Source organism: Arctopsyche grandis, chromosome 4, assembly GCF_051622035.1.
Source record: "Arctopsyche grandis isolate Sample6627 chromosome 4, ASM5162203v2, whole genome shotgun sequence".
Lineage (NCBI taxonomy): Eukaryota > Metazoa > Arthropoda > Insecta > Trichoptera > Hydropsychidae > Arctopsyche > Arctopsyche grandis.
Genome location: NC_135358.1, coordinates 26,531,002 through 26,554,781, shown reverse-complemented (window position 1 = coordinate 26,554,781; position 23,780 = coordinate 26,531,002). Strand labels below are relative to the sequence as shown.

Sequence of the window (23,780 nt, the reverse complement as noted above, 5' to 3'; positions counted from 1 at the left end):
AATACCCGGCGAGTAAATGCGTTGAATATTTTAGATGATTTAATTAGGGCTTTGTTTGATTATGATGTTATCTTTTAAATCGCGCCCAGGTGCCTTTTTATTTTTTAAATAACATTTTATATTTTGGATTTCACACGGATGCACCAATTTTATATATATTTAATACTGTTAGTGGGAGTTTTTTTGATGATTTTAATGGACCGGTTGACTTCTGATTTTAATTGTCTTGTTGGTATGTGATTTTAATTGTGATTTAATATGATTTTGATAATTATGCTTTGTTACAATCACGCGTCACTGTGATTCCTCCATCATCTAATGGAGGAATCGATTTTTTTTCCTGCGAAATGCTTTAGCTAATTTCCATGGAGAACTATCAACTGAGCTTAATTTTTCTAATTTTTTAAACCTAGCTTCATTTTTGATTGGTTTCATTATAATTTTAATTTGTTATGTGAGCTTATTAATTAATGTTTTCAATGCTGGATTTTTTGATATTTGCCAAATTTTACGGAGTTTATTTTGACTTTTTACTAGATTTGTAACAAAGTCAGTTATGTCTAGTTTGTGTTCAATGTGTTGTGTCTTAGGTATGTGAAGGTGTTTGGATTGAGTTATTGATTCCGTCACGTGTATTATGAAGCTGTAAATGTTTGTTTTGTTTGTGAGTGTGGTAGATGTTCGAATAGTGTGGTAGATGTTAGAATAGTGTGATAATTTATGTACGACTTGAACTCTCGTCAGTTAGCTCTCCCGTAATCACAACCGTGCTTGATGATTTCCTCGGGTTTCCCATCGATTGAGAAAATTATCGGGATGTGATCAGACGACAAGGCTTGAAGGGCATTTGGCGTCAATATTTTTGGGCAGTAATTGACGAGACAAGACAAGAAGTTGTGAGTTATTTGTGGAATAGTGTATCAGGGATAGTGTATGTTATTTGTGGGATAGTGTACGTTTTTAAATTACCTTTAAGACAACCTTAATTTTTCATTATTTGTACTAGTGGTTTTACCCAGCTTAGCTCGGTATTTGTAATATAAACCGCTTAAACATGGCTAATCTAATAGTTAACATTTGATTAAAAGTGTATTTAATTTAAATTTATTCGAATATTTATTTGCTTTTTATTTAATTTAACGTCGCGGATTCTACGAACCAAACAAACAAACACACATACATGCAAAGTCTCTTTCGAAATTATATTTTTTATTATAAATTTATTATATAATACATATACTAAACAACACCTAGAAATATATTTACGATGAAAAAATTGCGATTAATAGATTTGGAACACCAAATTGAATATGGAAAATTAATTTAAATATTGAGATTTTTTATATATGTAATTATGTATATGTACAGTATTTTTTACTTACAATTTTTACTTTTCAATTTTTATTCATACTTTTTTGACACAACAATTTAAATCGAAAAGCAAATTATGTACAATATGATTTAATTGCATATATATTTGACAGTTTTTGAATTGAACAGGTACATACATACATATGTATGGATGTCAAAACTAATCTCAAACTATGACACAAAAAATATTCTAAAACCGAAACTTGGCACATCTCTAAGATGTGCCAAGGTTGTGATTTCTCGATTTTTTTGATTCCCGAGATTCGAGAATCTCATTTTCTCGTAATATTTGAATCTCGAGATTTGAGAATCTCATTTTCTCGAAATATTTGAATCTTGAGAATCGAGAAAAAAAAACAAAAAGCAATATCGAACATGCTCTTATAGGACAAACCAAGGTCAAATAGAATAAAAGAAACCATCTCACTATTATATGTATATGTATGTATGTAATGTAAATTATTCGAATGAATACCTAAATGTAGAGATATTTGGAAACCGGTTACATCTTCGTATAATTTAAGCCACGCACTCTCGTCTGAATCTAATGGGGTTGAATGAATCGAATTTATTGTGGCGAAATTGAACTTCTCGCAGATACCCCACGCGCATTTAAGACACGCGTAAAAGTGTTTCTTTCACCTCGGAGGATTTGCCAAATTCGAGAACGAGTTTCCGTGAAAGTACTACCACGCACTGCCACAGATCTGAAAGTTACGGGCCCAGCTAGTTGTGGGGGTACATAGTGGTTAAGTTAACGTGTTAACGCTTAACTTCGCCACAGTGCCGGTGAGAGGAAATCGGTTATATAGGCGAGACACGAACTGAATATCGAATTTCACAGTCAGAATGCTACCACTGAGATTTTGTTTGTGTTTGTGTGTATTTTTTCTGTTTTCGTGTTTTATTTATATCGTATTTTCCCGCGGAAATTTCGCGCTTGTGTATTTTCCCAATGGGGTAAACCGGTAACGCAGGCGATTGCACGAAAATGACATTGCACGTTGCAATCACCGGTTCGCGACGGATGCTAATTAATTTCGCTGATGTGATGTTTACTGTGAATACTGGCTACATTTTAAAAGAGAGGATAACTAACTTTCAGATTAACATTTTAGATTGCAATCACATGTATGTATGTATAGTGAATAAACAACATATACATACATATACTTGGCCGAGTTTCTCAGATAAAATCTTCGCCGTATTAGCGTTGGTTTTATTCATTTATTTACTTGACAAATTAAGGTTTTGTAAGATTGAAAAAAATTTGAATGGTTGTTACAATGAAAGCTCCAAAATAACGTTAGCCGCTCTTTCGTTTGTGTTTACGATTGCGCAAAATCTAATTAACTTTAGGTATGCTCGACAATAAAGACAATAATTTTACGAAATTAAATAGGGTTAAAGCTTTGTATGAATGTCTGCTACAATATTTATTTATTTTAAAGTTCAGACCATTGTGGCATTACAGGAATTCTTAATGCGCCACAATGGTCAAAAAATATAACACAAAAAAAAACAAAATAACAATTGAACATAAATTAATACATACCGAAAATAATATACTAATCAATTATATGTACATAAAAAAATTTATAAATACATTTAAATATAAACATACATAAATACATTTATACATAAGCATATTGATAATCAAGAATAATAAGAGTTTGAGTATTTCGCGAATAATTCGAGCGTCGTTAAATACATCAATGAAATTTTGTATAAGTATGAAGTACTAACCTTTTCTACATGAAGACACGAGTTAGACACGCCCAATTTATTTTTCATATTCAATAAAAATTATATTTGTACATACATACACAGAAAATGAAAGAAAGTATTTGAAAATAAGCTGTTCACATTCCAGATGACTTATCTCTCAAAACATCATTAGCTCTTTGTCATTAGATTCAGTGATTTATATCAAACAATAAATATACGAGCATTATTTGTACAAACATAAAAATATGTACTATAATAGTTTCGAATAAAAAATATTTTAAATATTTGTTCGTTTGTTTTTTTCTTTTATACTATTTTGTTTATTTTTTCCCACATTCATTTCATAAGTTGGTGTGATGGTAAAAATAGATTAAAAATCTTATTTTCATTAATTATTTATAACGAGACATTCACTTATATAAAAGTTTGGTTATATTACTTATAAATATAATAATTATGTGCGTGGTAGACAACATCATTTGATAGATGTATCGGATGGCTCCTATTCCAAGAGCTATCCAACTTCTTAATGAAATAGTTGCTACTATGCCTGAATGTGATATTTTCCACCTCAGTGAACGAAGGTTATCGAAGATTATTTTAACCTATTTGTCTATCGTTATTTTCATAATTGGATGTAATGTATGAGTGGAATTTTGATCCTCTCGCTTCCATTTGGGCCTCGCAGGGATGTTTTGTATTTGCGGCTGGTTCTTATATGTATGTATAATATATCGATGCTGGCTTGTGATGCAACACATCCCCTACTATGCATTTTGTTATTTGATATTTTTACTTTTCCTGCTAATGTTTTATATGATTATGCATAAATATATTATTGTCTGTATATGTATATATTTTTTTTCTTCTCATCTCTGTATATTTTCGACCATTGTGGCGCATTAGGGACCCATTTAATGCCACAATGATCCAAACTTAAACTTAAATAAATTAATAAATTAGTCCACGATTGTTTGTTAAAAGGCTATCTTTTTTGTTTCAGGTGCTCCGGGATTATAAATTGCGGAAAAGTAGGACGGACCACGACACCGTTCGATCGGAACAAAAATGGTCATACTGTACGTCGCGATGTGTACGACGATATTTCAAACGCCACGAACATTCGCCAGTATATCAACGTTAAGAGTAGTGGGCACCTGGGTGACGTAAGGGCTCTCCTCCTCCAGAACCACACCGAAACCCAACCGAACCCGAACCCAAAAAAGCGTAAAATGCAGTGTCGCGTGGGCGGAAGGGCCCACCGGAACTCAGTACTCCACCACCGGAAATGAGGTGATGAAAAATGAACACGACAGAGGCATTCTTCCTCATGGCCGAGAGCCAGGTGAACCCGCCGGGCGAGATAGATCTCTACTACGCCCTGGACCCCTACGGCGACGACAATGCACCAGAGATCTCCGACTACGGAGCTACGGCAGACTACGCGTTCAACGCTCTAGAAACCGCACTCCCCAACTGGACTTACCTAGGTGATAATTCAACCCAGTTGAACTCGACCAAAACGGAAGTGAACCAGTGGGAGATCTATGTGAGTCTGGTGCAGGAGAGGGCGGCTCTCGTCAGCTTCCTCCTGCTCTTCTCCCTCACTACGGTCTTCGGGAATATGCTCGTTATAATGGCAGTAGTCAGAGAGAGATATCTCCACACCGCTACGAACTATTTCGTTACATCTCTAGCAGTCGCCGATTGCTTGGTTGGACTGGTCGTTATGCCCTTCTCGGCGCTGTACGAAGTGCTAGAACACATGTGGTTCTTCGGAATGGACTGGTGTGACGTGTGGAGATCTCTAGACGTCCTGTTCAGCACAGCTTCGATACTCAACTTGTGCGTCATATCCTTGGATAGGTACTGGGCGATAACGGATCCGATCACGTATCCTATGAGGATGAGTGGAAGGAGGGCCGCTTTCCTCATAGCTGCCGTCTGGGTCTGTTCAGGTACTATATCCTTCCCTGCGATCGTATGGTGGAGGGCCGTGCGGACTGAAGATGTGCCCGATTTTAAATGTCCTTTCACGGAACATTTGGGATATTTGATATTCTCGTCGACGATTTCGTTCTATCTGCCACTGTTCGTGATGGTCTTCACTTACTATCGCATATATAGAGCGGCCACCATCCAGACGAGGTCTCTCAAAATGGGTACGAAGCAGGTGATGAGGGCATCTGGAGAGTTGGAGCTGACTCTTCGGATTCACAGAGGTGGCACGACGCGCGAAAGACCGGGGACTATTTATCATTCTAATACGGCGAATTCGACTCCGGAAGAGCATTCCGATTTGCACGAGCCACTGACGGCTCTGCAGAATAATGGCTTGTCGAGGACTGCCTCCAATAGAATAATGAACACCACCCACACGAAGCATCTTCCGAAGAACTTTTCACTGAGCAGGAAGCTGGCCAAGTTCGCCAAGGAGAAGAAGGCGGCCAAGACATTGGGAATCGTGATGGGGGTTTTTATTGTGTGTTGGTTGCCATTTTTTGTTGTGAATCTCCTATCCGGGTTTTGTGTGCAGTGCATCGCCCACGAAGAGATTGTTAGTGTGATTGTCACGTGGCTGGGATGGATCAATTCTTCAATGAATCCGGTCATATACGCGTGCTGGAGCAGAGATTTTAGAAGGTTGGTGCTTTTTTTTCATAATGCAAATGATATCTCTTAATAATAATAATACGAGATTTGAGACGATGAATTTATTCGATATCTGCTATGCTGAATAATTTCGAAAAACATTTATATTTATGTACATGGGTGTGTTTAAAACATTTTCAATGTTTTAACTTTAAAACCATTGTTTTGTATTTGTTTTTATATAATGTGCAAGTTTTTTTTTGACCAATATGATTCATTATACAAAATATCTCATTAAAAAAATTTCATGAATTGTAAATTACACATATTTACATCATATAAAGAGTACAAAGAAATATTTACCACTTTAACCTATCCTATTTATTTTGTTGAGAAATATCATTGTATTTTAATATCTTTAATAATAATTATGTATGCGAATTTATGTATGTACGCCTTGAAAATTTCATTATTTTATTAATTACGGTGCAATTAGCTTTTGTTAAAAGTATGTGACAAATTGGTTTAAATATAAGTTACTGAAGTGATATTTGTACTCCTCAACCAGGTTTCACGCTTGTCGAGATGTCCATGTATCATACATATGTACATCAATATGTGGGTGCGAAGTGGTTATTCTATTCTAAATTTCTATCCATTATACGCTTTATATACATACTAATGTTATTAAATATATGTATGTACTTACATATATAAATATAACACATAAAACGTGCCCTAACCATAATTTATACACACCGATAAACTTTTGGCAATATAATCGGTATATTTTATTTTTAAAAGAATTATTTAATAAAACGTATACATACGATTGTATATATTCATTTTTATGTACATATTTTGGATATAAACGTTGTTGGGAAAACGTAAACGTGATAGTCGCCATTTGGAAATATACATTATCGATTTAAGTGAAATTTATCGCTTTTTTTGTACATATTTGTGAGCGAGGGAGAGGAGGGCGATTTAACTTGGCAAATTTCGCGCAAAAATATATAACATGTATATATGTATGTATGTACACTTAATCTATCGGTTTTGCATTTCGGGCAGAGCGTAGTAGCGTGGTGGGGAAAAGGGCGAGGCATTAACATGAAAGAGCGATAAATAACGAAAAATGATATGACGACCGGCAAAAATCACCGACTTTGCAAATAGTTCCATCTGCGGGAGATGTTTTGCGACCCCACTATCGCGACCTTGACTGAGGTCATTGGATTTCACTGTCATTTATTTTTTCACCCCGTACTTCGCCATAATAATACGATAATAAATTTCTCAGATAGCGTTACGTATCTCAGTACAGAAAATCCCACGAATTCGAAGTTAGGAAATTAGACGAAAACTATTATTCTTAAATACATTTTTTTTATTGTTCTGTCTCATTTTAACTTTTTGAAAACGCATTTTTTGATGGAAAATAGTTTTTTTTCTAAATTAATTTCACCCAGAAAATATTCGATATTTAAAACGATTCCATAATTTTTTGAAATACATATAAGTATATACAATATATGTATGAATGTGTATACATATGTATACTTACATGTACAAAATACTATAAAAAAACTTCTGGTTTTTTTTGTACATGTACATATGTATCTGCATTTACATATGTACATATTTATATTTTTTTTAATATTTAACATGGTTCTGATAAATGTGACCCAATTAAAATTTAAACTTAACAGTTTGAAATCTTAAATTATATCTCATACATATGTATTTCAAAAACTGTACAACTTTTATAAAAGTTTATTATACTCTTTGAAAGATGTTGAATTAAAAGAATAATAATTTAATAATGTTTATATTGCGTTTTTATTTTATTTATTTTTTGTACATTATTTTTTTTCTACAGTTATTTTAAATACATCTATTTTTTTACTGCAGCTTTTCTTTTACTTGAGTTTTTTATTACTAGCTAGCATTATAATAACTTTCAAAGTATATTTGAAAAATAAATTGAATTTTACATTGAATAAATCTAATTTAGTTTAGTCATTGTCTAGTCGCCCAAAATCCAATTTGAACCCTGTTTATTTATATTAACTGTTTGTTAAATTTATAATAATCTAGGAGCAACAAATTTCTAGTAGGCTACATATGTATGTAGTGTACGTACATACTTATGTGTATATATGTATATATATATATATATATATATATATGTATATATATATATATATATATATATATATATATATATATATATATATATATATATCATCATCATCATCATTTACAGCCATTCGCCATCCACTGCTGGATGAAGGCCTCTCCAACACGCTTCCACTCGTCTCTGTTTTGCGCAACACTCCCATTTTCAATTCACTCACATTTTCAACGCTCTACAAACTCCCTGTGTTTAAGTTAGTACTGCATTATGACTAACTGTATCGAAGGCTTTCTCATAATCGACGAAACCTAGGCACAATGGCCGTTGATATTCGTTGGCGCGCTCGATTAGTTCGCCAACTACTTGGAGGTGGTCCATTGTGCTGAAATTTGCCCTAAACCCTGCCTGCTCTATAGGTTGGTTCTCGTCGAGGATATTCTTCAGCCTTTCTGTAATAACCTTCGTGAAGAGCTTGTAGACCGCTGAAAGTAAACTAATGGGTCGGTAGTTCTTGATATCGCTTTTGTCGCCTTTTTTGTGTATTAAAATGATAGTTGCGTTATTCCATCCTTCTGGTATAGCTTGGTTCTGGATGCATTTGCTGAAAAGCCTAGCTAAGATATTAATTAGGGGGGGGCCGCCACATTTTAGTAAGTCAATGGGAATATTATCTTCCCCTGGGGTTTTACCGTTCTTTGCAGTTTTTAGCGCGGCCTCTACTTCGCTAGGCAATACTGCAGGAACCCTTTGGCCGTGTGTCGATTCCAGAGCGGGGAATTGGCTGTTGTCGTTCTCGTATAGTTTTGCATAGAACGTGTAAACTCTGTCTATGATTTCTTCTCTATTCCTAATTATTACTCCGCTCTCTGATCTGATTGCGATCATTTGGTTTTTGCGTAAGAAAAGATCCTGTTTGCACTTTTTCAGGCTACGGTTATTCTTAATGGTATTTTCTATTAGCTTGCTGTTAAAATCCCTGACATCCCTGACTATTCTCTTTTTAATTTCCTTATTTACTAGATTGTATTCTTGCTTATTATTATCCCTATCTAAATTCCTTTTATGCTTAATTAGGTTTTTTGTTTCCGCTGAAATTTTGCTTAATTTAATCTGTTTCCTGAATCCACCTAATTTCTTACCTGTTGAGGTTAGAACCGAACTAATTACAGTGTTCAATTCCTCGATGTCTGCTTCTGGGTTTAATTTCCCGTATCGATTTCCAAGTTCGAGTTCGAATTCCTTTTTCCTAGACCTTAGTTGAGCGAAATCTGGAGAGTTACTGCATCCTTTTATTAATTTCCTACGTTCGCAAGTTATATTAATGGCCATCTTGGCACGGACTAATCTGTGATCGCTACCTATATCTACTTTACTTAAAACACTAACGTCTTTAACGGAGTGCAGGGCATTTGTTAGGATGAAATCGATCTCGTTTCTGTCTCCTTTAGGACTCTCCCAAGTCCACTTATTGTTGGTGTTTTTCCTGAAAAATGAATTAGTGATAAAGAGCCTGTTGTGTTCTGCGAATTCTATGAGGCGATCGCCTCTGTCGTTTCTTTGGCCGGTACCAAAATTGCCTACTGCTCTTTCTGTATTTGCCTTTTGTCCTATTTTTGCGTTAAAGTCGCCCATGATTATTTTAAAGTGGTGACGGCTATTATCGTATGCGCCCTGTATTTTTTCGTAGAAGTCTTCTATTTCCTCGTCTGGGTGGCTAGATGTGGGGGCGTACACTTGGAAGATTTGACAAGTGTACCTGCTCGAGATTCTTAATACTATATAGCATATACGTTCCGATATGTCGCTTATTTCTATAATATTTCTTTCTATTCTCTTATTGATAAGAAACCCTACTCCTCCTATTCTACCATTTGGTAGCCCTCTCCAGTAGAGACAGTTACCACTTTTTAGGATTATTTGGTTTTGCTGTTTTCGTCTTACTTCACTAAGTCCTACTATATCCCATTTGATATTTTCTAATTCATTCTCTAATGCAAGCACACTTCCTTCACTCGATAACGTTCTTACATTGTACGTGGCTAAATACAGGTTTCTATTAGCTAAGCTATCATCCATCGTCACTCTTACCTTGTTGGAGGTTTGGATATTATTTTTCTCGCATTTATCCAAGATGTGTTGAGAAAAAGGCGGTACTTGAGAGAGATTTCCATTCAAGGAGTGAGTTCTTACCGCCATAGACTCTTCTCTGTGGTCAGCTTTGACAGATAGTCATCCTAGGTATCACTTGGATCACTTATGAGTTATTACATGCCATTTAACAGGGTTACTTTGTAAGTGAAAGTAGTTAGTTATGATAATAATAGATTAGCAATTGTTATACTACTTTTTTACAGATCTTTATCGTGAGACGCCTCTTTGGAGACAACGGATTTATATATGTGAGTGCGGTTTGCAATTTAATATTTTAATAATAACTTTAGTAAAGAATATAAATTTACACGAATTACTTTAATATAATTTAAATATGAAAAAGAACTGATAGACAGTTGGGAAACACCGTTTCTGTTTGCTATTATTCTATTAAGTAAAGTTCGTTAAAGATTTTTGGCTGGAAGCAATTATGTGGAAGATTTATTGCTTCTGTGGGACCGACTTGACTGACGAAGGACCCTTTTTTTGTATTCAGGTAAGGAGATGTATCTCGTTCGTATATTCTTTTGCTCAGATTTGACACAAAAATTAGCACAAAATTTTTCGAAATAACTGATATAAAACCGCTTTTTACGACCGATTTGCTGTTTATTTTTACACTTAAATTATACTAGGATGCAATTAGTAAAATAAGTGATTAGATGGTTAAGTTTTTAGATTAAATTTCGTGCAATAGCCGGGTTTAAGCGAGTAATAGCGGGAAGAACGCAGAAGCACGTCTTCCCCGCATGACACGAAAGACCGAACTCCATATATATATATATATATATATATATATATATATATATATATATATATATATATATATATATATATATATATATATATATATATATATATATATATATATATATATATATATATATATATATATATATATATATATATATATATATATATATATATATATACATATATATATATATATATATATATTTATATATATATATATATATATATATATATATATATATATATATATATATATATATATATATATGTATATATATATATATATATATATATACATATGTATATATATTTATTTTTATTTTATATTACATATTTATATGTATACCAGTAAGGCTTGACAGAAAGACCAAAATGCGCCTTCCTGGACAATTAATTACAAACAATGCAGCATTTCTATTACATAAATCACTGTATTTCGGGAAGCTGAAGAACATGAAATTAGCAATTAATTAATTAATTAAATAATTAATCCATTGAGACATCTATGGATTTCAAATTTGTACATAATTTTTTACAAATTGTACATACATAATACAGAAGATTTGTGACCGCGGGTAGGACGATTTTTTTTTTGCCAATTTTAAGGATCTTAAGATTTTCAATAATGATTAGATAAAATTGGCAAACTCTGATTAGAAACGATCGACTTGGACTTCCAAACACTGACCAGCAGTATAGCGGGCTTGAACCCAATAATCACTTGGTGCTAAACATACACGCTACCACTGAGCTATGTTATATGTACACGATACGTAAGGCGTGCCTATCACTAACCTTTGAAATTTAATTGAATTAACGCAATTTTTTTCCGGTGTGCTCGACCACTTCGATCGTCTAAATGTCCGTTTTATTTTTGTTAATTATATATAAATACGTATGTATGTATATCACATGATAAATTGGTGACCGGTGCACGAGGCGCCATTGTAAATTATCGCCGACACACCCTGTCGCGGATCGCCGATAAGAGCCAACTCCTCCGGGCGCACTCGTTCGAGCAAACTTTTCGCACTTAAAACGCCATTCAAACTCGACACGAGTTTTACGGATTGTGCCTCGAGGGACCCCATGTCCCTTCTATAGACCCCCTTCCCCGTTCTACGGACCCCTCATTATTTTATCAAGGGCTGGAGATCACGCTGAAAACAGTCCCAGATAGCGGTGCGTGCTTGGAGCGTTCGACTTTTCCACTTTTACGACGGCTCAGAGCGGCTAAATCGACAGTGATATTACGATATGCCCGCTTATGTATGTACTATTATTTCTATGTACATATGTATATAAATATATAGTATGTGTGGCTGTAAAATATTAAAGTTTTCTCATTTGCAGTTAAGGTTTTTGTTATGCCGAATCATTTTGCGTCGAGCTTGTTATTGACAATTGGTGCTGTTTTTTAACTTTATCTATGTACGAATTTCAATGTTTTTGATAAAAAAATTTAAAAATTGTCTTTTTCACATACATATGCATGTTTAACCTTTTTTTTAAGGTAAGGTTGTTATAACATATTTATCGAACATAAACGTAGTTTATGTTTATTGGCCACCGAACTCTTCCGTTTCTTAAAAGTTAATAGATAAGAAATAAAAATAAATATATGCACATATATTTACATACATATGTACATACATACATAGTATATATAAATTTTTTATGCCTTCAAGAGAGAAAATTATTTTCCTAATCCCATAACAATGCATGCACTTCAGAAATCCCCTTGGAACTCCTCGTGAAATATTTATAAACACTTCTCGCGTTTGCGGCTCCCCACGTTCAAATATGTGCGATTCGGTTACCATACCTGGTAGTTTTAAATTATTTACTATTTCGTAGTGCCTAAGTATTGTATAGTAACTCGAAGTACAAATGTTTCTCGATTATCTAAGGATGTGTAGGTTTTATTTTTTAATTTCATATGTAAATGTTCTTTCGTATTAATTATTTATGTCGTATTTGTGAGCAGGTAAACGATCGTAGACAATTGCCTCGCGAGACGATTCAGTACGATCGAAAAGTTGAGCGATGATGTAGAAGAATTTGTGCTTACATAGGCTTGTTAAAACTTTATCCAGGGAGAGAGAGAGAGACCCTAAAGTTTCGAACGAAACTTATGAAAGCTCCGAAAGTTTGCTGTCGTAGGTGACAGCATAATTTATTTTTTACGACCGCGCAAATGAAGAAGATTTTCTTCCATTTTTTTTTCTTCGTATTCGTCTTCTCTGCCTCGTCGGGATTCCGTGTACCGGGCTGGAGTAGCGCCTATAAGTTTTTCTGTTAACGAGTTTTTGAGGCTGTATATCAAAACGACGGCACGAAAATCTTCATTGAAAACACGAAAGAACCGTCTGTTTCAAAACCCTCTCATCTTCAGTAAAAGTTACGCGATATCAAGCAAGACGACATACTAAGCTACTTAATTAAATCGGCTTGTCGATAATAATAGCCAATAGTGTATACACGGCTTACGGCTTTGCCCTTTTATATTAGAACTAACGTATATTTTCATTTTAAAATAACGTTCTAACGTGGAAAAAATTCTATCGATTAATATATAAGTACATATGTATGTATACCTTTAGAATTAGAGAACATTCTTTTTAAGTTTTGAATCTTGTGATTTTCGCTCTACAGCTTTATTTAAATCCTCAATAAGGTTGGAGAACATACGTATTTTTATAAAATGTTTTGATTTTGGTGTGCATCATAAATTTCCTGTTATTCTCTGCTTAGTATTGTTCAAAGGGATTTTCATCATTTCACATTTTCATCACTTTCACGAAGAAAAACCAATATGAATTCATGTCTGTGTATTAAAACGTTATGTTTTTCTCAGAAAAATTATTTTTTATGTTTTTCTCAGAAACCATCTAATTTATTGAACTGAAATTTCATATCTAAAAGTTTAAGTTTTATACGTTATGTATAAAATTTGGTAGGCATCCGTCAATTCGAAGTGGCAGTTTACTCTTGTTTTATTTTTCTTCCACTATTTTTTTTGACCATGTTTGCTCTTCACGTATAGTCAAGTATAATTAATAATTCAAGTATAGTCCTTGTATTAATTTTATAAAAATAAAAAAAAAATTACTCAATTTAATAAACCGGAAGTGGGATTTTTTCCTCTTAGAAAAGTCAAAAATTTTGTGACCACACGATTTTTTCCACACCCCTGAACATATCAACCTGAAAATTTATATTTGTATTCTTAATGTATTTACTAATGATCAAAATTGGTAAACCAGAAGTAGCAATTTTTATTATTTTAAAAAATATTTCATTATTTTATTTTGTCATTTTAGATGATTTTTATATTTATCGAGTGCAAATGTAGTTTCACTACATTAGCACTCGATTTGTAACGAAAATTCTCTCATAGCTGGTATATGTGAAAGTTTTTGTATGTTTAATTATCGAATTTTGTTCTGTATCCTTTTTATATTCCTCATACATAGATAAAGTCGTGGGTTGTTCACATCTGATATTTTTTCTAAAAGAAAATACAAATATGAAAATAATTAGCATATAATTTGCATAGTTGTCTCGATGTCAATTTTCTTGATACCATGTGTGTTAAAAACGATACTGAATAATACGTATAACGCTATAATCTACCGACTCCAATGCATGCCTTAATATTTGAATGGAATATCATATGGATTCCATTTTTTGCAACATAACGATTATATGAAAATGCGCTCAAGGCTCGTATAGTAACTTTTGCGAAAATATATCAACAGACGCTAAAAGAGGCTCAACATCCCGGTAAAGCCTCGGGCGAAGAACTTCGTGAATAATTTAAACCCTTTCGTATTTCGCAAATCCCTCGAGTTGACACACGCAGTTGTAAAAATCATCCCGGCGACGAAGCTTTTCATCGAATTCGTCTTTCCGTCTCGTCGCTAAATTTTCCTACGAAAATATATAATACATACATATGTACGTTTGTATATTAGATAGGCACTGTGTGCAAATAAAAACGACACGATGTTGAGAACAAAACATTATGTATTTGAGACCTCTTATCTCTTAAACTATGTAATAGCTTAGGAAACGAGAGATAAGGAATAGTAAAATTATTTTTCTTTAGCACGATATAATAGTTTTAATCTAAATCCTCAGTTTTTTAATAGGCTAATATGAATCCACATACATACATACATACTATAATTGCTTCGAAATCTTCAAGCAATTGCACAACAAAAATGCTCTAAACATAATCTTCTAAAATCCTTTTTTGTGAAAATTTTCTTCCGAGTTTCAATTTTTTGAGAGTAATAAAAAAGTTTAAAGTTAATAAGCTGTCTTACTATTTTTTGTTTTAATATGAGTAAATTTTTAAAGACGGTGACGTTTTCCTTGGCCTCTAGGTACTGTATGTAGTATATACATATGTATGCATATACGAATGTATATATGTACATACATAAATATGTAGCATGTACGTGGCTAACTGAAAGCTCTAAGATCACGTGCGGTTGTAAAACTTTTACGAAGATACGTTTCATGTTAGTCCAAATTAAATATCAAATTAGTTCGTGCAAAAAAAAAATTGTATAGATAACGTCTTGGCATACATTATACATATGTGTAATAATTATGGGCGGCAACCCCTCGTTACCCTCAGAGATTTCGGTTAGCCGCGTTGACCCTCTATGTACTGTAAATGAATCCTCTAAAAGGGAATGATTAAATGTCTTTTGTTTGCTACATTTGCCCATTTCTTTTTATCCCCGTGCCCTGTGCCCGAGGTCTCTCGACTGCTGAATATTACTCCCGAGAGAAAAACAGAGTCGTTTCTATAATATATATGTATATTTTTACGCGCAAGTTTGTATGTACGTATTTACGTACTTGTGTGAACACTCTTGTGCTGTACCATTCGTTTAATTCAACAGCGAAGCATGTCCATTTGTTAAACTACGGAGCGAAATTGTGATTTGTATTCCAACGGAAAATTGAGTAATATATGTATGTATGTATATGACAGATCATATAAAATATGGGTAGATTTCTTCGCCGAGCTTTGCCAACTCTATTTGAAATTTTTGAAATATTCGGAAATTTTTCCCATTACTAATTTATTACATTTTGATTGATTTATATATTTATGTAAATAAAAACAAATTGGTGAATCATTTGCTTGAACGTTTTCCCTGATTTAATAAAATTGTTGAATGCTTTTATGTTTATTAAAATGGTAATTATTCAGTATTATTATTTTTAAGTCGTTCTGTAATAAAATCGCAAAAAAATTTAATGTAATGAAAATATTGGTCCAAATACAGTTTCATATAGACATTTATACTAAGTGCTGTAATCGTATTGAAAATTATGAAACTTGAAAAATCTATATAAATATGTAGCTGTATATGTGTTTTGAATTTTTCACGAGTAGGTATTTTTTATCGGTCTCCGTGACGAGCCCGAATGAGAAACGCCGGAAAACGCAAATATCGGAAGGCAAAGATCGAAAATCAAAAGATCTTAAGTCGAAAGATCAAAAAAAAAGGGTGCATGGTAAATGGTACATACTCACTTAATTTGCGCGAGCAGGATACAACAGGAACAAGAGGAACAGGCTTTTCCTCCCGTATTAATGTGCGCACGCAGAATACGGGAGTAAAAGCCTGTTCCTCTTGTTCCTGTTGTATCCTGCTCGCGCAAATTAAGTAAGTATGTACGTGAGTATGTACCGTTTACCATGCACCCTTTTTTATCTTTCGACTTAACCCTTTGACTGCTACAACAACGATAAATCGTTGTTTTGAAATCGGTGAAGATTGCTACGACGATCGTTGTTGTCGTCATTAATTGTCGTATTTCAATACTTTCTTTGAGCCACCAGCGCATCAGTGGCACGAAACATTTTTTTATATACGTATTTATATTTATTTTTCAATCAAGCTTTATAAATATTTATCATTTTTTTATATAAAATCAATCAATTTCGGGTTCATCATCAAAGTAAATTTCGGGTTCGTTGTCAATGTCATATAAGGAGTTATTACTTGGGAATTGATTATTATCGATAAATTCATTTTCAGAATCAGTAGAGCTGCTGATTTGTCGAGTTCCTCGGCGAGGAGCTATTATTTCGCTTTAATCACTTTCACTGTCTGATATCATTTTGCAGAGTTAAAATAAATGGCAAAAAACAATAGAAATCCGCTTTCAATTATATAGGTCACGAGACGTCACGAATTCGTGCAATCAATCAAATGCAACTGAAATGCATACAAAATGTTTATGATACATGTTGAAAAATTATTTGATTATTAGAAACTTCGCATCCTTGTGTGTCTCGCTCACACGTACACAATTAAAACCAAGAAAGAAAGAGAGAAAGACCGCTACCTGTTTCGAATATATCGCATGTTGTAAGGATACATCGATGTCTAAAAATAGATTATTGAAAAAAATAAAGCGTCGGAAAACAATCGTCAAAACTTATTTAGTGTATATATGTAGGTATCTCTTCCGCACGCACACATGTAAAAGCAAGACAGAAAGAGAGAGCACGAGTCCACGACTGCTTCTTAAAAATGTATATAAAGTATTATAAAAATTACGAGTGTTCGGCGAAGTAAGTATGTAAAAAAAAATATTATATATATTTTTTTTCAAAATAATTACAAATGTTAGCATTTTTCGCTTGGACATTGAAAAACCTCGTAGCAGCCAAAGGGTTAAGATCTTTCGATTTTCGATCTTTGCCTTCCGATATTTGCGTTTTCCGACGTTTCACATTCGAGCCCGTGAGGTAGACCCATTTTTTATATATGTAATGAAAAATCATTTAAAAAATGGTGGGAAACTTGAACTTTTTGTACGTAAAACTATTACACATTTGCTGAAAGTATTAAATATTCAGTCACAACGACAGACTATAAAAGGATATGGAGAAGTAAAAAATCCAATTTTCTAGTTGGTCGTAAGAAAAAATAAGGTTTTCCACGAGACGGTCTTTTTCGGTGAGAGAGTGCTGAACGTAAATTTAAAATATATTTGAAAAGTTTTGATGAAAGGCCTCTAAACAATATTATGCTGGATATCGTCATTTTTACGATTCATTTACACACATAGGTACATAGTTTCCATACGTGGAAAGTGAAAAGCCCCCCCGATGTTTGTTTTTTGAGCGCCACATTTGATCGTCGCGAGTAAATGTTGTCATTGCAAAGTCTCTAAGAGGATGTTGCGTGATTTCGCTCGGACGTGTAAGGAAGGGTTCGGGCCCGTAAAACGTGTTTACACACGCGGGGCAATAAGCCGATACACGGAAAATCGTACATCTCATATCCCATTACGGAATGCCTGGAAAATCCATTTAAAGGGAAGCAAATGGGAGGGGTCGGGAAGCGCGACTCACGTTGGTGGCCAATGCAAATATTGACCGTTTTCACGGCGCGAACGGGTTAAAAGGATGTTTAAACTAGGTCCTTTCTTAGTCTCGTGCATTTGGCAAGTACACTTCTCATTGGCGTGCGTGCGTGCTTGCGTGAAAAGTGATGAGAATTGAATATTAGATGAAAGTTGAATTTGATAAGTGTGTAAAGCGATTGTGGGATACAATAGAGTGCAAACGGTGACAATGATCCGGGGTCCGTTTATACCGATGAGCATGTACATTTGTAGATATGTTCACATGTGTGTGTTTCATTTTATAACACTGAGAAATTGTTGGAGCATAACAGACTGGGTCCTTTCTTCGCTCGAGCACAATGGAAGCGGTCTCTCTCGCTCTCTCTATAACGCTTTAATATATTTTTAGCGTCGTGTTTGTGTTTGCCAGTGTAAATACCGCAATATACGGCGATAAATTCCTAGGAAGGGTTCAGATTACAGGTTTTCCAAAATGTCATATCACAGCATTATGCGGAATAATGGTTTAATGCTTAGCTTGAATTTAGTATTTATAATTTTGCATCGGTCGCTTAATTTGTCAAAAAAAGTTTTTTTTTGTTATTATTTTTTTTAATTATAATTTTATTTTGTTTCGAAAATTTACAGTTTTATTGAATTACAAATGTTAACAAATTATTACAAATGATAATAATTATTTGAAGATAAACCATTTTAAACTTTTTGCATATATATATGTATGTATGTAAATAGATAGGTAAGAGAAAAAAAAATTTAAACATTAAAAATAAAAAAAGAGATAACAATAATATAGTACCAGTGATAGTCGTAAGATGATAATATTAATAATAATAAAAATAATAACCTAGATTACAGTTATAATAATAATTAGATTCGAAGTACGAAAATAGGTAATAAATTAAGCAAGGTAATTAGAAAAAACACTAAAATAAAAAAATAATAAAATATTTAAAGAAACTAATCAAATTTTAATTATCATACAATGTTACTTTGTGTGTACCATCATTACAGGCATTCATCATCTATGTACTTCTGGATAAAGGCCTCTCCAGCACGTTTCCATTCGTTTCTGTTTTGCGCAACTCTCATCCATCTTACTCCACACATTTTTCCAATTTTGTCTATCCATCTTCCTCGCGACCTTCTTTTCATCCCTTTACATTCTCTCACATACCATTCCAGCACTTCTTTTGTCACCTTTTGTCCATTCTTGTAGCCACGTCCTATGTGTGTTACTCTATATAAAAATGCATGAAAATTGGTACGCACTGGGTTTTTTTTTAATCCTAACATTTACCATACCTTTAGTGAGGTCCGGAAAATGCTTTCATTTCGGACATTTATCAAACTATTTCATCGATTTATAATTATTGGATAATTATCTATTATTGGGTTTTGTACGCAAGAAATAAATGTACCCCGTGCATAATCATTTTTCGGACTTTTCAGATTTATCAATTTTTGAGCTTTTATACCATTTTTTTCACTAGACATTTTTATAACTATTCCAAATCCAAATTTGTGGGAAACTATAAAAAAAACCATAAGTTTAAAAATAAAGTTTTATTCTTCCCTGAAAATATTGAATTTCAAGTTTGTGATTTACAAGCTATTGTAATCATATTTCATGATATGTGCCACCTGTCAAAATACATTTTTAAAAATTTAAATTTTTATTTACTTAACCTAATTTACATATGTATGTACGCCGTGAGAGTATTCTAATTATTCTGAGCAACAGAAAATAAATACCGGAGCAGATAAATAAATACTAGTCAACTTTTACTAAGTTTGAGCCATTAAATTCGAATATGACATTATTACTTTATCTGTGTACGTAGTAACAATAGATGAAGTTTTGTGATCATGCGAAAATTCGAACTCGAGATTTTGACTGATTCGACCTCAGAATCGATCACTGATCACGTTTTCATGATCTAGAAAAAAATGTGTGTCTGTGTGTTTGTGTATTTTGGAGATTCTTTGAACACCGTTCGTCCTATGAAATTAAGTATCGGTGAATGAAATTTTTATCGATACTACGTTATTTTTTTTCAAATTTACGAACAAAATCCGACAACCTGAAATAGAACTTTTGCCTTGTGCAAGTTTCCATACATTTGCGCTCAATTTGTATCGAACATGCTGTCATAGCTATTAGTATTTCATAATGCTGCCGGTATGTGTGAATGTGTCTGTACGGTTCAATATCGAATTTTGTTTTGTGACCTCCTTATATTCCTCAAATACATAGATAAATTCATGGGTTGGTCACATCCGAATTTTTTTTTCACACAACTTTTAACTTCTAAAACCTAGCCTAAATTTAAAATAAATTTTATTTATTAAAAGCTACATTTCTATTATGTTTTTCATATCTACCAGCTCACAGCGTCTAGAACCGATAATCAAACCATGCATTTAGTCGGAAATTGAAAGCCTCCCTGATCTGCCTTCCTCTCTGAAATCTTAATCAACCTATTGATATTTATGTACGCAAGTCAATTAATTATGAAATTGATAACCGCGGTTAATTATATATTACCTTTTAGGATGAGGGTGAAACTATCGTATCGTGAAGGGAATCCACCTCAAATACACGATACAAAATAAAGTCTAGAATTTCACATTAATTGAACCATTTGAATGAAATTATGCTCCCCTTTGGAGAAAGTCTGAAATGGCAGTCAGTAATAAAATATTTAGGAGTAACGTTCGATAATGAGATGGGCACCTCACATTGAGGTAGCGAAATGCTAGGCGATGCGGGGTATATCCTCAATATACCCAATATTTAATCGCCATAGTTCTTTATCAACTCAAAATAAAATAAAATTATATCGCGCGCTCATATTACCATAATTAACCTATGCTTCACCTGTATGGAATAACGCCTCGAATACTCACCTTTCCAAGCTCCAAATAATACAAAAGAAATCCCTAAAAATAATTTATAATAAACCAATATATACTAACTTGAAAAAATTGCATGGCCCATATAATATTCCATTAGTTACAGACATTAATAACAAACTAACCAGTAGATTCTATGACAGAATCACTAATAACCATACCAACCCACTTGTGGAGTTATCGGTGATTACAACAAATTGTCTATACCCTTCAGGTATACACACAGATTACCTAAACACAATCTGCTTTAGGTCATCGACTTTAGAGAGTCTTTAATTAATATTATGTATTAGATGTGTTATGAGCATTTATAAGAATGTAATGTAATGTAAATTGGTTTTTGAGCTTATTTTTCTTTTGATCTCAAAATAATAAATTTAATTTAGTTTTAATCATACATATTTGCGAAATAATCTAAGTGGAAGCTTTTAATAAATCACAGATATAATAATAAAATAAGTGTGTTTATGTTGTTGGCGTGTTTTTTGTTGTTGTCCAGTGTTACTATTACTATATGTACATATATATACATATGTTTATAATTTATATTAATGGGGCGAATATTCGCAGTTCCAATTATTATTGCTTATTATTGTTTATTATTCAATACAAACAAAAGTTTTTAATGGCGATAGGGAAGATTTCGTATAAAATTAATGACATATACGTGAATTTAATGGCTCGTTAAATTCATTGTGATAAACTGCTTTAAACAATATTTTTTGTACAAAATATACGTATAACAGCTGTAATTTCAATTCTTTCGAACAAACATGCTCGTGCATACGAGCGATAAATTTAGCAAATATTCGCAAGATTAAATCTTTTATCTTTCAGGATAAATTCGATTGCGTGAGCGATTCGCTCGGGATGATGACAACAATTAGACGGTTAAAATTTCGGTCGAACCGGTTAAATCGACGGGCACAGCCCCTGAGCACGCATCGTTCGTTCGTCGCAACGTCGATGACTAAGCATTAAAATAAATCTGTTTTGGCGCGGTTGATCGGAGGCAACCCTTCCAGGTCGCTTATTGTGCGATTTATTCGCGGGAATAAGCCACGAGGATTTTCCGCGGAAATCTCTCTCGCTCTCGGTACGTCATTCCGACAATTTTACCCCGTTGAATCCGAAACGATCTGTTTTTTATTGCGATTTTCTCTCTATTTTTTTGTTTAGATCTCCGGTACCGGATTCAAACATTTTCTCCCCCTCCCCCCTCTGTTTCTTTTGCCCGTAAAGACAATTTTATCTCTCCTCGGTGGATTGGAAATTTCGGGTTTCGTTGACTGCAACGTGTACGCGTTTCATTCGTTATTATCGTTGCTAAACCGCAATCCTGCGTTTAGTTTGCCGTTTCGTAATAGGCGTTTTATTACCCGATGGTAATGCGGGGTATTTGTGAATGAATTGCAATGTTCTATTTTATTGTTCGTTTTACGGTCGAATAAACGACGATATTACAGTTATAAATTGTACAAATTTGGATCTAATCTAATACATGTACGAGTATGCATCGTGAAATGTAATATGATATAACTAATAAACATATGTTGTAAAATAAAGCTTTATATGCGTACATATGCTCAAACAAAGATACATACATATGTTCATATGTATGTATTCCTCGTGTTAGAGATTTTAGAATGTGTATTTGTAATTTTATACGGTGTCAGATAATCGTTCAAAAGGACATATCAAAAGCTGATATAAAGTACGTACGTGAAACTAAAACTGTATACATTACGTATGCATATAATATGTCCATATAAGCTATAACCATACATACATATTCTGATATCTCTTCGTCAGCATGTAATCCAACTGGAAGACATCGCCGAGACGAAAAGTGATTGTAGCAATGTCTCGGTTCCAATCATCAAAGTTAATTGGTTAAATGAAAATGAGTAAAAATGAATGCCATAATATAGTTCCAATATTGTATGGAATTGTTAACTGTCGTATAATCGTCAATCGTAACTAAAAAAAATCGTGCTTGAGAAAATTTTAGATCCAGATAATAAAGCATAATTTATATGTTCTCATATTATGTGTATGTGAACACAAACAAATGGGAACAACTTATTTTAAAATACTACAAAACGTTGAGCCACCGTTAACGACTACGACTCGGAGATTCTGTAACATTTTACAACAGTGCAAACGAAGGGCAGCATCCACACTTCGGACGTTTATTATAAATGTAAATACTGAGAGGACTTCCAGTTGAATACAAATTAAGTCAATTACACTGTCACCGTACAAACGTCTGAGGGGGCTCGTTCAACATTGTTACGCTATAATAAACAGTCAGTTAACCGTCTGTAGAACAGGGTCAGCTTAGGTACATCTCCTCCTATACAACCTCACATCGCACACCTCTTCAACGAGCCCACAGGGATGGGTGTGACACTCTAGTGTTTGAAGGGTAGGAAAACCGTATCTGTAAATACGTATATGTACATACATATGTACATATACATATAAATCTTAGCCCATTATTGTCGCGTGCCATTTATCTACACGGCCGCAACGCTCACTAACGGACCCGGCTAAATATTTAAGCATACATCATCCAGATTATGTTCGTACCTTTGGATTTCGAACTGTAATATCTATCTCTGTGTTAGATTTTAGATGTACGAATGAAATTCGTTCAATTTCCTCGAACGACGAAAGCTTCTTATCGCATTGCATCTATCGTTCGATCTTATCGACGCTCTCT

The 23,780-nt window shown here is 33.6% G+C and overlaps 1 protein-coding gene across 1 annotated transcript in view; it reads left to right on the top strand.

Annotated features, from left to right (window-relative positions):
• The first annotated feature begins 4,429 nt into the window (after positions 1 to 4,429).
• Positions 4,430 to 23,780, top strand: part of LOC143910272 (dopamine receptor 2-like) — a 98,472-nt gene continuing 79,121 nt past the window's right edge. The window contains exon 1 of the mRNA XM_077428671.1: positions 4,430 to 5,742. Within this exon, the coding sequence (XP_077284797.1) occupies positions 4,430 to 5,742 (1,313 nt within the window). The remainder of the gene's footprint in view (positions 5,743 to 23,780) is intronic.